At 39.0% G+C, this 14779-nt stretch overlaps 2 protein-coding genes across 4 annotated transcripts in view; one reads left to right on the top strand and one right to left on the bottom strand.

Moving 5' to 3' along the window:
- The first annotated feature begins 258 nt into the window (after positions 1-258).
- Positions 259-8194, top strand: LOC114361225 (facilitated trehalose transporter Tret1-like). Its single transcript, XM_028316210.1, has 5 exons — positions 259-274; positions 543-571; positions 1320-1479; positions 2234-2376; positions 4594-8194. The coding sequence occupies exons 1-5, from the start codon at positions 259-261 to the stop codon at positions 5776-5778; spliced, it is 1533 nt and encodes a 510-aa protein (XP_028172011.1). The 3' UTR covers positions 5779-8194.
- A 3760-nt stretch (positions 8195-11954) lies between these two features.
- Kdm5 (Lysine demethylase 5) overlaps positions 11955-14779 on the bottom strand; it is a 57057-nt gene continuing 54232 nt past the window's right edge. For all 3 annotated transcript variants that reach the window (XM_028316230.1, XM_028316231.1, XM_028316232.1), the window contains 2 exons: positions 14519-14638; positions 11955-13363 (listed from right to left, as the gene is read on the bottom strand). In XM_028316230.1, the coding sequence (XP_028172031.1) occupies positions 13224-13363; positions 14519-14638 (260 nt within the window). In that variant the 3' untranslated portion in view covers positions 11955-13223. The remainder of the gene's footprint in view (positions 13364-14518; positions 14639-14779) is intronic.

Raw genomic sequence — 14779 nt, 5'->3', positions numbered from 1 at the left:
TTACAAAATGCTGCCATACTAATTAATATCATTACTATAATAAAAATAGTACAAGTTTTATGTGTGAATAGATGATAGAGTATTGTTGAAAATATCACTACTTTACAAGAGCAACACATTGTTTCATTTTGCCGATCCTAGATAATGAATGAATAGACTAATAGTCTTATAAGTATATTGATTTAAAAAGAAATTTTAATATAAAAAATACTTACAAGTGTGTATTTCATGTTGATGCGTTTGACTGAGAACTTCAAAATGCCGTCCACTGCGTGTACGTTACCCCAGCTGGAAAGTAGCTCCTAGAGTGATATGAGTAGAACGTATAATTAGTTCCCAACATGGTGTAAATGTGCGCCGAATTAGAGATTAGTGCGTGCTGTCGTTTTGGTACAAAACGAAAAAAACGATTCCTGCTGGAGTAACGTTGTTCTAGCAGGAAAATTATAAACGAATGATCGGAAAGAGAAAAACTGTGTACGAGCAGATAGCTTATATTTGTTCTATTATGTGAGCTGAAAATGTGATTTGTGCGTCTTCAGGTTTTCGAGATATTGCATTTCCTGCCAGGGTAACGTTTTGCAGAATGCTCTATCTCAATAACCGTTATATGTGCGCCTATAGAATAAACACACACGAGTAGCTCTTGATTTGTGCGTATATGTGAACTCGATGGCACAAAATGGTGTTGAAATGACGCTATTTGACCGCAATGATCAGAATTAACAAAATTTATTATTGATTTCTCTAGCACTAAGCAGTTACAGAATATATTGTCTAAGCAAGTAGCTGATGTTGGAGTCACCCTAGTTGGTTCAGAGAAAAGATTTAACAAGTTAAAAGATTTGAATAAATTTAAAAACCGTATTGAAAGAGAGGAATCTTCTATTATATTGATATTAAAGTCTCCACATACAACTACTTTCTTTGAACTATTACACACTCTTCTAAGTACCTCTTCCATTGTGGTTTCAAATAATTCATAGTTACTAGATGGGGGTCTATATACACATACAATAACATAGTCGTCCAGTTCTGCACATGACAGCTCAATAGTTCGCTCAACAGAGTTAATACTGGGACGTGTGTAAAAGTGCTTTTTTAAAGCCTACTTACAGAAATAAATGAGTTTTACTGAGTTTTATCCAGAATTCATAGCTACGAGTAAGTTTGCACTTTATTACTTAGGTACTGAAGGGAAGTTTATTTATGCTAAGGATAATTCTTTAAAATTTTGTCATAGGTTTTAGAGAAATTTACTTTTACAACTCTGTCTCCCCTAAAGTGCAAACTTGCTCGCAGTTGTCTATGGATCATAGTTCAGTTACATACCTTATGTACAGTGCTTCGTGACTGCTGCGGTGGGCATCAACATCATCGGGCATGGCTGCGTGCTGGGCTTCCCAGCGATCCTGCTGCCGCAGCTGCGTGAGCCTTCCTCGCCCATCCAGCTCACCAAGGAGCAGGAGTCTTGGATAGGTAGGCTGGTTGATACATTTCATACTTGAACAGTTTTCTTCTTATTCAAAGTCTGAGAATATCTTCTTCGTCGCTACACTCTTTCCAAAGTGGTCGTGGTCGTCACACCAGGTCCGGTGGCAAGCCTCACAATCCGTCGCCATTCCTCCCGCACTGCAATCTTTCTTTAACCTTAAGCCATGAACAGTTTTAGCCTGTAAGATAAGAAAGACAGAACTTGAATACCTACTTAACTGGCTGATTGACTTGTCGTGCTAACTTACTTCGTCTTATGATGAATTTGAAACTTCAGTGAAGGTGAGTCAGTACGCAGAAATGATGGCAGATGGGGCAGGGAAAACACCAAAATGTGGACCGACCTCATAAAGCAGTGCAGGAAGGCGCTGGATGCAGGCCGCTACCAACCGCGCGATATGGAAATCATTGGGGGAGGCCTATGTTCAGCAGTGCACGTCCTGTGCCTAAAATGATGATGATGATGATGAACCGTCTAAATATGTATGAAACCGTTAAACACGAACCTTTATTTTTATACCACATGTTGGAGCTACTTGAGCGCTTTCACATTAGGGCGTCAGAAGCGCGACAACAGCGCGGCAGCAGCGTTTTTATAATGTGAAGGCATGCATCCGCTGTCACATATAAAATTTTCGCGTTAGTCGCGCTGTTAAATCGCCTAAATGTGAAAGCGCTCTTAAGTTTCAGCTGGACTGCTCAAACTTAAGTAACTCCAATGTTTCGAATATCTTTCCAGCATCAATCACCGGCATCGTAATGATGGCGGGTGCCTTCATCATGCTTCACCTCATGAGCTGCAGCCGCAAGACCGCGCACTACGCTGTCATCGCGCCCGTCGCTATTGGCTGGGCCATCACCATCGCTGCCACTAGCTTTCAGGTGACGTACCCCTTCATTTATCAAATTAGGTACCTATTATTATTGGTCTGCAGCCGCAAGACCGTGCACTACGCCGTCATCGCGCCCGTCACGATTGGATGGACTATCACCATCGCTGCCACTAGCTTTCAGGTGACATTCCCTTTCATTTATTAAACTTAACTATATTACTTAATGAGCTGCAGCTGCAAGACCGCGCACTACGCCGTCATCGGGCCCGTCGCTATTGGCTGGGCCATCACCATCGCTGCCACTAGCTTTCAGGTGACGTACCCTTTCATTTATTAAATTAGGTACCTATTATTATTGGTCTGCAGCCGCAAGACCGCGCACTACGCCGTCATCGCGCCCGTCACGATTGGATGGACTATCACCATCGCTGCCACTAGCTTTCAGGTGACATTCCCTTTCATTTATTAAACTTAACTACACTCGGCATCAAATAAATCGCACCTCCCGCGACAAGCACTTATCAAACGTATGCATCCCCACTTTCCTTCCACCAACATTGATACTAGAGATGAAACGGATATCCGGTAACTATCCGGTAGGCCGGATATCCGGCCTAAATTTACTATCCGGCCGGATACCGGATATTAAAAAACTATGACATTTTCCTATTCATAAAATTAAATTACATTAATCTTTGAGGTAAATATCAATAAAATGGCTTATCATAATGACTGCTTTTATTTAAAGTCCAAAAAGTTACAAAAGCCATATTAAGGCCGTTCAAAAAACTAATTTCTCTTTCTGGGCGTGAGTGAATAACTCTAATGACGAATACATAAATAATAAATATCTGTAAATGTCGAAATATTGCCAAATAAAAAAGGCGATCTTTTTTTCACTGATGGTCTGATGACGATGAGGCGATCTTTTTTTCACTGATGCAGTTCAGTCAGATTACGCAACTAGTAAACTAATTTAATTTTCGCTATTCAATCACACACTTACGATAGCAACCGAAATCGCCCGAATTGATCTGCCTGCCCCCTAGAAAAGTGACAAAATCTGACATTCTATTCGGACGGATTCGATTTTCGAAAAGTGTGACTAGTCTAGTCTACTATCGCGTTCAAAGCACCTGTGCGGCACTAAACTCGTCACGACATGCAACGAGACAATGGGCCAACTATCCGGCCGCCGGATATCCGGCTATCCGGCCTAGCAGCAGGCCGGATATCCGGTATCCGGTATCCGGCCAAACAACTATCCGTTTCATCTCTAATTGATACCATTTGAAAATCTAGTTCATAACTTCATTTCATTAAAGGAAAGGTTTTTACCCCAAAAATGTGTCTTTAGAAGGATCCAGAGTCACTTTTTCAAAAAATAGGTAGTTACGCCAACCTTTATGACTATAAAACTGTTAAATTGGGATTAATTGCTATCTATCTGTTAAAAAGGACACGTAAGATCATTATTTGGTTTTATAACCACAAAAATTGGTCTACTTGGGCCCATAGATGAGCCCCAACTGAGGCTTTTTTCAAGTCACATTTATGGTACCTGTTAATTGTTTATAAAAAAATTAAATGTGTTTTTCTTTAAGTTTGTTTATTGGGCTTTCAAATAACACCAATATTGTTGGGGCACCATGATTGTGTCAGAAGAAAATCTTTAAAGTTCGCGTCGCGGAAGGTGCGGTTTACTTGATGTTGAGTGTATTAATGAGCTGCAGCCGCAAGACCGCGCACTACGCCATCATCGCGCCCGTCGCCATCGGCTGGGCCATCACCATCGCTGCCACTAGCTTTCAGGTGCCGTACCGTTTTACTTTTGGTAATTTTAATATCTTTGTTTCAATGTAGTGCCTTCCACTGCTGGACCAAGGCCTCCCCCCCAAGAATTTCCATAAACCATTTCTTGTAGCTTTACCGTTTGCATTTTTCCATTACTCTCTTATGGTTTGCAAGTATTATTTACCTACTTCAATGCGTAGGAGTGAGGGAGAAATATCATCGCACTTACCTATGTCAAAACTGTATTAAATAACTTCATTTGAATTTTATTGCTTCTGAGTCTGCTCACTCAACTTTCTGCAAAAACCATCGACGGTTGACGTCAATTAACATACTAATTATTCGATTAATAGTCGGCAATAGGCATTATGTGCCTGATTAGCCAAGAAAGGAGGAAAACTTTAATCACATTGAGAGATTCAATACTTTACTTAGTTTTTTATTGTTTAAAAATGTCTCTTTATCTTTCCAGGCAATATTCATCGGAAGGATGCTCTGCGGATTATCTTTCGGAATGCTCTACCCTCTCCGCTCCGTCCTGATCGGAGAATACACCAGCCCCAAGAACCGAGGGGCTTTCCTGACAACGGTGTCCCTCGCGCAAGCGTTTGGCATCTTCTTCGTCCATCTGCTCGGCTCTCTACTCAGCTGGAAGACCACCGCTATCATCTGCATGTTCTTCTCAATTATCAGCTTCGCTATGACAATATATTGCCCCGAATCTCCCAGCTGGCTGGCCTCCAAAGGACGGTATGACGATTGCAGAAAAGTCTTTAAGTGGATGAGAGGTGATGACGAAGATGAAGAGCTAGAAGCCATGATCCATGCCAGAATTCTGATGGAAAAGAAAACCATCGGTGAAAGCGTTAGACAGAATCGCTTGAAAAGTATCAGAGACACCATAAAGAAGAGGGAATTTTATTTGCCGATCATTGTAATGATCCACGCGAATGCCATGCTCCAGTTTTCTGGTGGAACGACGATGGCAGCTTACTGCACGAAGATTTTAACTCATCTCATGGGACCCGGAGCGAACATTCACCTCTGGATGGTTGTGCTAGATATTCAAAGAATCGTGTCAAATTCTGCAGCAGTTTATGTCATCAATAGAGCTAAAAGACGCACCATGATGTTTGCTACAGGCGGTATAAGCGTTTGCAGCCATCTGGCGATTGCTGTTTATGTGTATTCCAGAAACAAGAATTGGATATCAGGAGAAAGCGTTGTGTTGCCAGCAATTCTCATCAATCTTCTATATTTTGCTGTTTCAACCGGAACGGTTCCTCTCCCGAACGTCATTGCAGGCGAGGTATTCCCGCTGGAGTACAAAGGCATAGGTGGAATGATAAGCATGGTCTCTTTATCTGGGTGCATGTTCCTTGTCCTCAAAACGTTCCCTGGATTGGTGGATAGTGTGGGACTGAATGGAACGTACTTGATCTTTGCCGCAGTTCTGTTTTACAACCTTGTTGTCGTTTGGTTCACGCTGCCCGAGACGAAAGGAAGAACTTTGCAGGAGATTGAAGACGAGTTCAGAGGGAAACCGTTGGCTCCCGAAGAGATTGAAGTGAGGAAATCTATGCAAGCAGATCCTGTGATGATTTTCAAGAGGAAGGAGTCAGAATGGACTGGCAGCGCAGGGTTTTTGAACGAGTGAGGTACAGAATATTCGGCTAATCTCAGCTGTGCCGGATCACGTACCTACTCTTATAACACGCGTCACAAGTTGATACCAAAATACTCAAAATATGTTAAGCCAAGATGACACGATAAGATGACCTTATCTGTTACTTGCGTTACGTATTTAGTTTAAAGATGATTTATCTTTGTTTTTTGTATGCTACGAGTTGATATCATCTTTCTTAGCTCGGATGGAGTATGACGATAGACAAAAGAAGGCTGTTGACATATACACTGCCACTTTTTCAGGGCATCGTGACCAAATGAGTTAGACGATAGATGAGTTACGAATCCGAGTTCTCTTTTTTCTATTGTTTGTAAACACCTTTTCTCTAATCTTTTTATAGTCTCAAGGGAAACATGGGTATATTTTCCGTAACACCATACATATCATTTGCTTTTGATTGTTACTAATTTCAAACCATTAACTTACATCAATTTTACCATTTCCAATATCCGAATAGGGACCTGTTAAATAAAACCACAAAGTATTTTTCTATAATATTCTATATTATTTGGTACACAACAGTCGCCCTGTCCAACCATACGTGGTGAGCTAGCCAGTAACGGTCGCAATGGCGACAAAATTTGGAAAATGTACAATTTAATACAAAATTTGCTATACAAATGGTCGCGGTGTCTCCAGTATAGTTGCACAGGCGATGTTCGCTACACTCTGTACACGTTTCATACATGGGTTCAGCTTCAGATCAGACCGGGTTGTGATCGTAATCGAATCGAGATCGCATCGATTGTAATTAACAAATCCGATTTTTTATTGTCAGATAAAATGTAGATAAGAGTTGTAAAAACCCTATCATCATATTGATTTGGCCGAATGTGATTTATCTGACTACAAAATATCAGATCTCATGTGAACAATTTATCAAATTAGAACTTCCTATCGCTATAAATTTACTACCGAGGCCATTGATAAGAAAAATTATTCACTCAAAAATTTTATAGAAAAAACTATGACACCCTATAATTGGAGGGTGACGAACTAATCTTGATACTTGAACGAAACAGAAACGATCTCGAGTCGATCCGACCGCATGACAATTCGATCGGACAGCGCGCCCGGGGGCAGAGATCAAACGAACGGGTAATAAAAGGCCAGGTGACTCGCTACTTACAATTTAACAGCCAATTTCTTAAATGGCATGGTTTCTTACACAAAATAAAAAAAATAGTTGTCTAAAAACAACTGTCTGTCAACAACGCAAAAACGTAACAATATTGACTATTCTCACACCAATAAGAACTAGAACAGATTAGCAAACAAGATTTGTCGTTAAGGATCAAACATACTTGCTCCTTGTATTCGATATAACACGATGCAACATTCGTACTCGTACAAATTAGAAAACTCTTTATTTTAATGATGTGTAAGAAACCGCGCCAGCACAAAACCTAAATCTATAACAATCCAAAACTTTTAAATTTAATAAAAAAAACTTGGACTAAATTAAGAAATGGCTCGCGGCATCCGCCGTGGTTACCTGTACATAAATAAAAGCTTTCTTTTTTAAGCGTTTAAGTTCATTTTCGCTTACAAAAGAATTGTCATTGGGCTCGGAATAAACAGCGATCGAATATATTAGTGGAAATCTATATAAAGCCTCCTAATCACGAGTCAACATTAAAATATAGTTTTTAACATCACATTTAATACATTACAGATGTCTAAATATCAATGCTGATTGATTAAGAATTGATATTACGAGAAACTAAAACATATTAAACGATATAAACGTGTATTACATTTACTTAGAAAGATTAATGTAACTTATTTAAGTTAAGCAATCAAAATTAGATCTATGTATAGTATAGTCGATTTAAGCTGAAAAGGCCATACAAAATGTAAAAAATAATCTATCCGTACAATAAATTATTACCAAGTACCAGAAATATAAGTATTACACCGTATAAAGTGTTTTCTTCGTGACACAAGACTTTAATACCAACTTCCACTGTTCTGATTCTGATACTCTCGTTTGCCACACCCTACGTTACGACGAACCGCCAAAGCTCTTATTTTATTACACTAACAATGATGCGCACACGCGCAAATATACAACACTGCTACATATTTACAAATTCAATACAAAATATCTTTCATTCTTAAATCATAACTGAAAACGCACCAACAATACTTCAAGTCGAATTTATGAGTGTTGGTGCGTGAGAGGATGCCTTAACGGTTAAGGCTCCTACACACAGCTGCGATTCTGTTTCATGATGTATATTTTTAATAGAAGGCTAAGAAGCGAAACTTTGTGTAAGAGCCTTAAGACTTATCTGACAGATAACTTGTATCCAAAGTGCAACTAAAACTAATGCGTCAATAAAAACACATTTCCACACTAGATATTATAACTTAATATAAACAATGAGTCTTAAAAAGCGTGTCCAAGTCGAAGCAGCGGCTAATACTTCATTAAGAAGGGCCAGTGTTAAACTGTAGTAACTAAAATTAGCTGCGCCGACTTGGAACTTAAACAATGCAAATGTTCGCGAGCTCCGCGAACGCTCATCCGCACGTCACTCCTTAATCTATCAGTTTCTTCGAATTGTCCAAATACTTTTTTTTTCGAATTTCGTCTAAGTATTTTAATAAAACTTTCACATTTTAAAAAAATATTTACAAAAATCTGTCGAATACCGTTTCACGTCACTCGTAAGTTGCAAAAGAACTACAGAACCCGTCGGAAAATGATACAAAATGATCTTAAGAAAGAGAGAGACAGCTAATTCGATGCCTCCATATCACAATACATAAATCTGGCCTCGATTAAGTCTAAAATATAGCTCTCTTTCTCAAAACCAATGTGTATTACTTACCTGACGGGTAAACGCTAAGTTTTACATAAAAATCGCGAAAGTTATTGCTATACCAAGTAAGCTCTGTTGTAGGATAGAGATGCTAATCGCTTTTACAAGACAATGGCTATTTTCCCATTCGAATTTAAACCTTATTAAGATCCAAAAACAATGGAAAATTTGAATTAGCTATGTAAAGGTAAAAACATGGTAATGCCAGCCTAAATACCTCGATTGGTATATCAAAAATATATTTGGCTGGCAACATAAAAATTGAACGCAGCAGCGATGTAGGCATGAAATGATATTTTAACTTTATTTTTCAAGCGCCGACTGTTAACTTGCAATGACCTTCTATTAATCACTATAGTTGAATGTAACAACATTTATAACACTGAAATGCTAAGACTTGACACTAACAGTCATTCATTTGTGACACAAAACGGCGTTAACTCCTCTGGAGGCCACTTTTATGGGCTAAAGAGCTAAATATAAAAAAGGAAAATTACAGATTGCGTTCAAATAGATATTAGACAAAGAGATTTAAAAAATAACTAACTCATGCACTTGGTTAACGTTAGGCCGGGTACAGACAAGTGTAACGCGTAATGGAATGTATCGTGTAATGTAATGTAATAGTATGGGCAGCACTTTACATGTAATGCTCGTAGTGCCGTCCACACGTAGAATTCGTGTAACATTACACGGTGGATTACATTACACATTACACCCGTCTGAACCCGGCTTTACATTAAAATGAAATGCTCAAATCAGTCGCCAGCTTCATTTTTATCTCAAAACACGTGAGATGAGTATGCGCTCAGTTCTTCAAGCAGGATTTAAATTATTAAGAATACAATATAAAAGAGCACGCGATATATGCCACAAGCAAATGACTGACAGATCTGTAATATCGATTCAGATCTAGGTTAGCGTCAAAACTGATGGATAGGGGCACTACTACATCAATGTAACATGTAATTACAACGCCGATTGGCGTTTTGAACGACAATGATATTAACTATTGAAAAAATATTTGCAATCTACGCAGATCAAAAAGGGATGTTTTCTCTCGCTCACTCGTTATAGTGTGCAAGCGAGATGTAATTATACATGACGTCACTTTAATCCCATTTATGAACTACGCACGCGCAGGTAAGTCTGTCACTTTGCACATAACAAAATGTAAATAAAATATTGCATTTTCTACTACTGTTTTGTACAAAATGATGACTCGTTCCCCTAAATGTAAACACTGATCAAACAACACTTATAACGTGATAAAATTCTATAACAACTGCAATAAACGATACCCGATTGAAACCAATTAACTACTTAATTAGCAACGAAATACCGCATCAGCTGATCAAGAAATCGTAGTTCGCTCGATGTATCCGAAAAGTCGCGCCTGAGTTGCCATATTTTCTTATTATAATTCCGAGTATTCTATTTCATAATGCTATCCTTTTTGTACTTTACGCGTGAAAGGAACAACAATATTTCGAGCTGTCAAAATTTTGAGAATGCCAAACTTGTCATTGCCAAACGTTTTAAAGGTTAATCGAAATTCCTTGTAAGCTTCACAGCAATATTTTGTGGCATGTTCTTGTATTTCAACAAAAACTAAATGTTAGGTCTCCTGTAGTTTGTCACCATCCAAATTCAAATTATCTATAATTTATTTCATTGGCACGGAAACCTCAACCGTATCAGCATTGTCTATGAAATTAAGCTAGCCATATTAATAGCACAGTAGATATATGAGCTAAAGCAGTACGGAAACTTAGCCGTTTCGGCGAGTTAAATACCTACACTTCAACTGAGTATTAGGGTTGGCACTCTTAATCTTTATAAAATTAATAAGGTTCTGACTCACTTATTTATTAAAACGTTTATTTAGGTTTTTTAATTATCAAATACCTAATGGAATAAATTAATTGACTAAGTAGTTAACAAAAAAATAAAACGTTAATTAGGTTCTATAATGATCGAATACATAATGGAATAAATTGATTAAGTACTATTAGAGGCCGGTAGAAGATATTCTATTCTCATAAATAAAATACCGGATACTTACTTTCACATAGCTATTGCCTCATTTTAAATACAGTTCATCACTTAGTACAAAAGCGCGCGGAGCAAATTACTTTATCAAATAGAACACATAAATTGTTAAAAAGCGTAATTACGTAATTTAAAAAGAACTATTACAAAATCAGATGTAAGCAGTTTATTTAAAAAGTAATATTTAATCATTTTTACAATTCAGAATTATTACGAAGTTTAAAAAATGAAAGTTCTGGTTTTGAAGATGCTGAGTTCAAGCAGCCGTATACTACGCAATACACTCGTGGCATGTTTTTTAAAAATACAGCGGACAGTGCATGCAATAAAATTATTACTAAAAACACTACGCGCGCGGCACTCGCGACGGATGGACTGCGAGGTTCGCTTAGAGTTCGTGTAAAGCGTGCGTCTGTGTGCGTGAGTCTGATTTCGAGCGTTTGTATGAAGCTTCCGTACTGTTTGATTTATCTACTGTGTTAATAGTGTTTGTTGGCTGATATTCGATTAAGGACAAAGACCTAACATCAAGTTATTAGTGTAGGCGTACCACATTGATTTTACTGTGTCTACTTGCCTGTAAATTCATAGCCTGAAAAAAGCTAAATCAAGCTTTTTAGACCTTACGTTATCCCCGTTGTGATTTATCTATTTTATTTAATGTTTAATTAAATAACATTTCTGAATAACTTTCAAACAAACAACAAATTCAACACACAAATCGCAAATATATTAATTTGTTAATTTAGAAAGACCGTATTTGTGACGAAAAGATTAGATTTCATTTATCTAAAACTTGATTAAAACATTTTCACTATATCAGAAATTTTATTTGCATTCTTACAGTACTTTACAATATCAAAATCACACCCACGCCACGTCTTAGAAGACAAACTCATTAAGTCCGATACAAAATTATTTATCTAAGTATACAATTGTACATACATTGTTACATACTTGAATCATTTCCATCAGTGGTTCCCTATAGAAAGAAAATGGACGAACGAATAACTCAACAATATTGATCAAAATATTATTTATAAATGAGACGATTATACATTGCAGCCAGGCTAGGATGCGCGCCGTGACAAAATCTTATCGATTAGACTGTAAAAATCGATAAAATGGCGCGATAAAAGCTTATCGCGGCGCGCATCCTTAGCCAAGGTACTCTTAACGATGAACAGTGATTATCACGATTCACTTCACACTTCAGTCGGTTTTGATTTGAAATACTCTGTTATTTTATCATCGTTCTTACGATATATCCTGTGGTGATGTTGTCATGTGATATGCGCAACAAGAACTTATAAAGTTTCGACTTTGATTTGGTTTATTGAAAAAATGGTAGAATAACATTTGGCCCATTAACTTGGGTGTAGAAGAGACCTTCTTGATCTTCTTGATTCTTAATCTAAATTAATGAACTTTTTTCTGTACTAAGCAAAAATGTTATACTCCCATTTTTTCTTTACAAAGCTAGTACACAATGTGTTAAGTAAATACTCTTTTAAATCGATAATTTAGTATCACGCAGAGTCCATACCAAAATAATATACTTAAAAATATTTTAAATATATTATCGGTTAGAAGGTATTGGCACTTCACCGTCGATAATACAATTCATTAAATTGTCAGTAGCCGTGAGATTTCACAACGGTATCGCTGCGTGTAATAAAGACAACGGGTAAAGATGCTGCTCGATAGATTACAATCGATTAACTATTGTCAGAATATCGAATGAAGTATCGATAGTGCAAAATGTGGTAATACACATAATAACTAGCAGTATTGATAGCATTTAAGTATGAAAATCGTTAAGTTATCGATATTATTTCCCTTAGTGCCTCACTAGATAGAGTAACTCAATGATTTGTGCATAATTCCAAAATCACATCATATCCTTTTTCTAAACGTAACTTATTCCCTCCCACATAAGATACACCCAGAAGTGATAGAAAATTTGACATTATACCGAAGATATCCCGGACATCAGCCTATACGAGATTAGGATGGCTTTCAAACAACTGAAGGTCCTTCAGAGGCTCTTTAACTCCGTCTTACTCGAGGGAATACCGGCAGAACCATCGCAGAATTGAATCTGTTATAAATATTACTTAGTTGTTGTAGAGGGGAGCTGCGGGGATACTCCGAAAACGTTATCCGAAGTTTCGAATGTTGTCATCCTTCTTGCGCAAAGCGAGATGCCAGCATGAGCGACAGTGACAGATAGACCCGAAACTACGTAGACGGCGTTTCCTATCAATATTATCGCAATAGTTATTTAATTTTTAGCGTTAAGAGTCGCATCTCAAACTATTGGAAGGTCGTGGGTTCAATTCCCGCCTTAGGCAGTTCGATTTTTTCAAGTTATTTATAATTTTCAAAATATCATCGCAAGTTATCAATAAAATTACCACTTTTTACACTATCAATAGTTGCGACATCCCAACCAACAATCAACCATCGCCACAGCATCCGCAACAGTCCAGTCTAACCCACTTGCGTACGCGCCGGGTCGCACCGCATCGCAACTCAGTGTCGCGGGCGGGCCGCGCAGGAGCCGCAGACGTAGTCGTCGTCTTCCCGCAGCGCGCCGCGACTCAGCCCAACGCAGTGCATGTGGAACCACTGGTCGCAGCCGCCGTCGCACTGCACCCAGTCTACTTCTTTGCCTGGAATGCGGATCATTTATTAGTGGCGATATAAATATGCTGGATAACACTACAGTGACAGGAGGGTGCAACTATCAATACTGTTTTTTCTTACATGACGTTTCAGAACCGTTACTTTAAGGGGCACTTAATAAGACACCATCTTGTTCTAAACAAAGCAAGATTTATGTAATTTTTATAGCGGAAGTAACCTTTATTAGTATTAAATGAGGGTTTTCGCGATTGAAAAATCCGCCAGATGGCAATACGTAGACGCGAGGTCCAAATGCTGCATGATTGGTTATTTTTGACATGACATTGACAGATATGTCAGAATCCACCAATCACGCAGCATTTGGAACTCGCGTCTACGTATTGCCATCTGGCGGATTTTTCAATCGCAAAAACCCTCATTGAAATGAAATAGTTTAATCAGTACATAGGCCCTTTCCAGGGCACTTATACACATCCCAAATATAGCATTTTCATGCCGATAGATTTCCGAACCGAAGATGAGCAGAAAGGTGATATATCTAAATCGGATTGTTTATTCAACTTCTCGTATCAGATTCTCTCCACTTCAGTGGAAACCGAGCCTTACTCTCGTGGCAGCTTATGCTGAAAAGCATGGCTTTTTGTTAAGAAAATAATATACAAAAATGTTGTCATACTACATAGTATTTGACCAATGCGTGTTGCCAGTGATGGTATACGGATCTGAGACGTGGTCGCTTACTATGGGCCTCATTAGAAGGCTCAAGGTCACCCAAAGGGCGATGGAGCGGGCTATGCTCGGAGTTTCCCTGCGTGATCGAATCAGAAATGAGGGGATCCGCAGGAGAACCAAAGTAACCGACATAGCTCACAGAATTGCTAAAATTAAGTGGCAGTGGGCGGGGCACATAGCTCGTAGAGACGATGGCCGTTGGGGCAGGAAAGTTCTCGAGTGGCGACCACGGGCTGGAAGACGTAGCGTGGGCAGGCCTCCTACTAGGTGGACCGACGATCTGGTAAAGGTCGCAGGAAGAGCCTGGATGCGGGCAGCGCAGGACCGTTCATTGTGGAAAACCTTGGAGGAGGCCTTTGTCCAGCAGTGGACGTCATTTGGCTGAAACGAACGAACGAACGAACGTTGTCATACTGCGATCAAGTGGACATAAATGGAATGGGACTTACCGGTAGGACGCAAGCAGTCGGCGGCGGCGCAGTCTTCGTCGTCGTCGGCGGAGGACGACGAGCTGCTGCTACGTCGTCGAGGCGCCGCCGCGCCCGCGCGAGAACCGCCGCGTGGCTGGCCTGAGGGTAGAAGAAACATTAGAACATAACCAGCTTCTTCTCATGGTATTCTTTTCGTGACGACAACAAACCTCATGGTGTTAAGAGGTTAAGAAAGGGAACAAACGAACACACACTTGTTTGTAAGAACACCTTCAAAAA

This window comes from Ostrinia furnacalis, unplaced genomic scaffold, assembly GCF_004193835.3.
Source record: "Ostrinia furnacalis isolate ACB-3 unplaced genomic scaffold, ASM419383v2 OfSCF5472, whole genome shotgun sequence".
NCBI classification, from domain to species: domain Eukaryota; kingdom Metazoa; phylum Arthropoda; class Insecta; order Lepidoptera; family Crambidae; genus Ostrinia; species Ostrinia furnacalis.
This window is presented reverse-complemented; position numbering and strand designations above follow the sequence as displayed.

Coding starts and splice junctions, on each gene's coding strand:
- LOC114361225 (XM_028316210.1), top strand. Junction 572..1,319: donor ATATTGCATTTCCTGCCAGG/GTAACGTTTTGC, acceptor TATGGATCATAG/TTCAGTTACATACCTTATGT. Junction 1,480..2,233: donor GGAGCAGGAGTCTTGGATAG/GTAGGCTGGTTG, acceptor ATATCTTTCCAG/CATCAATCACCGGCATCGTA.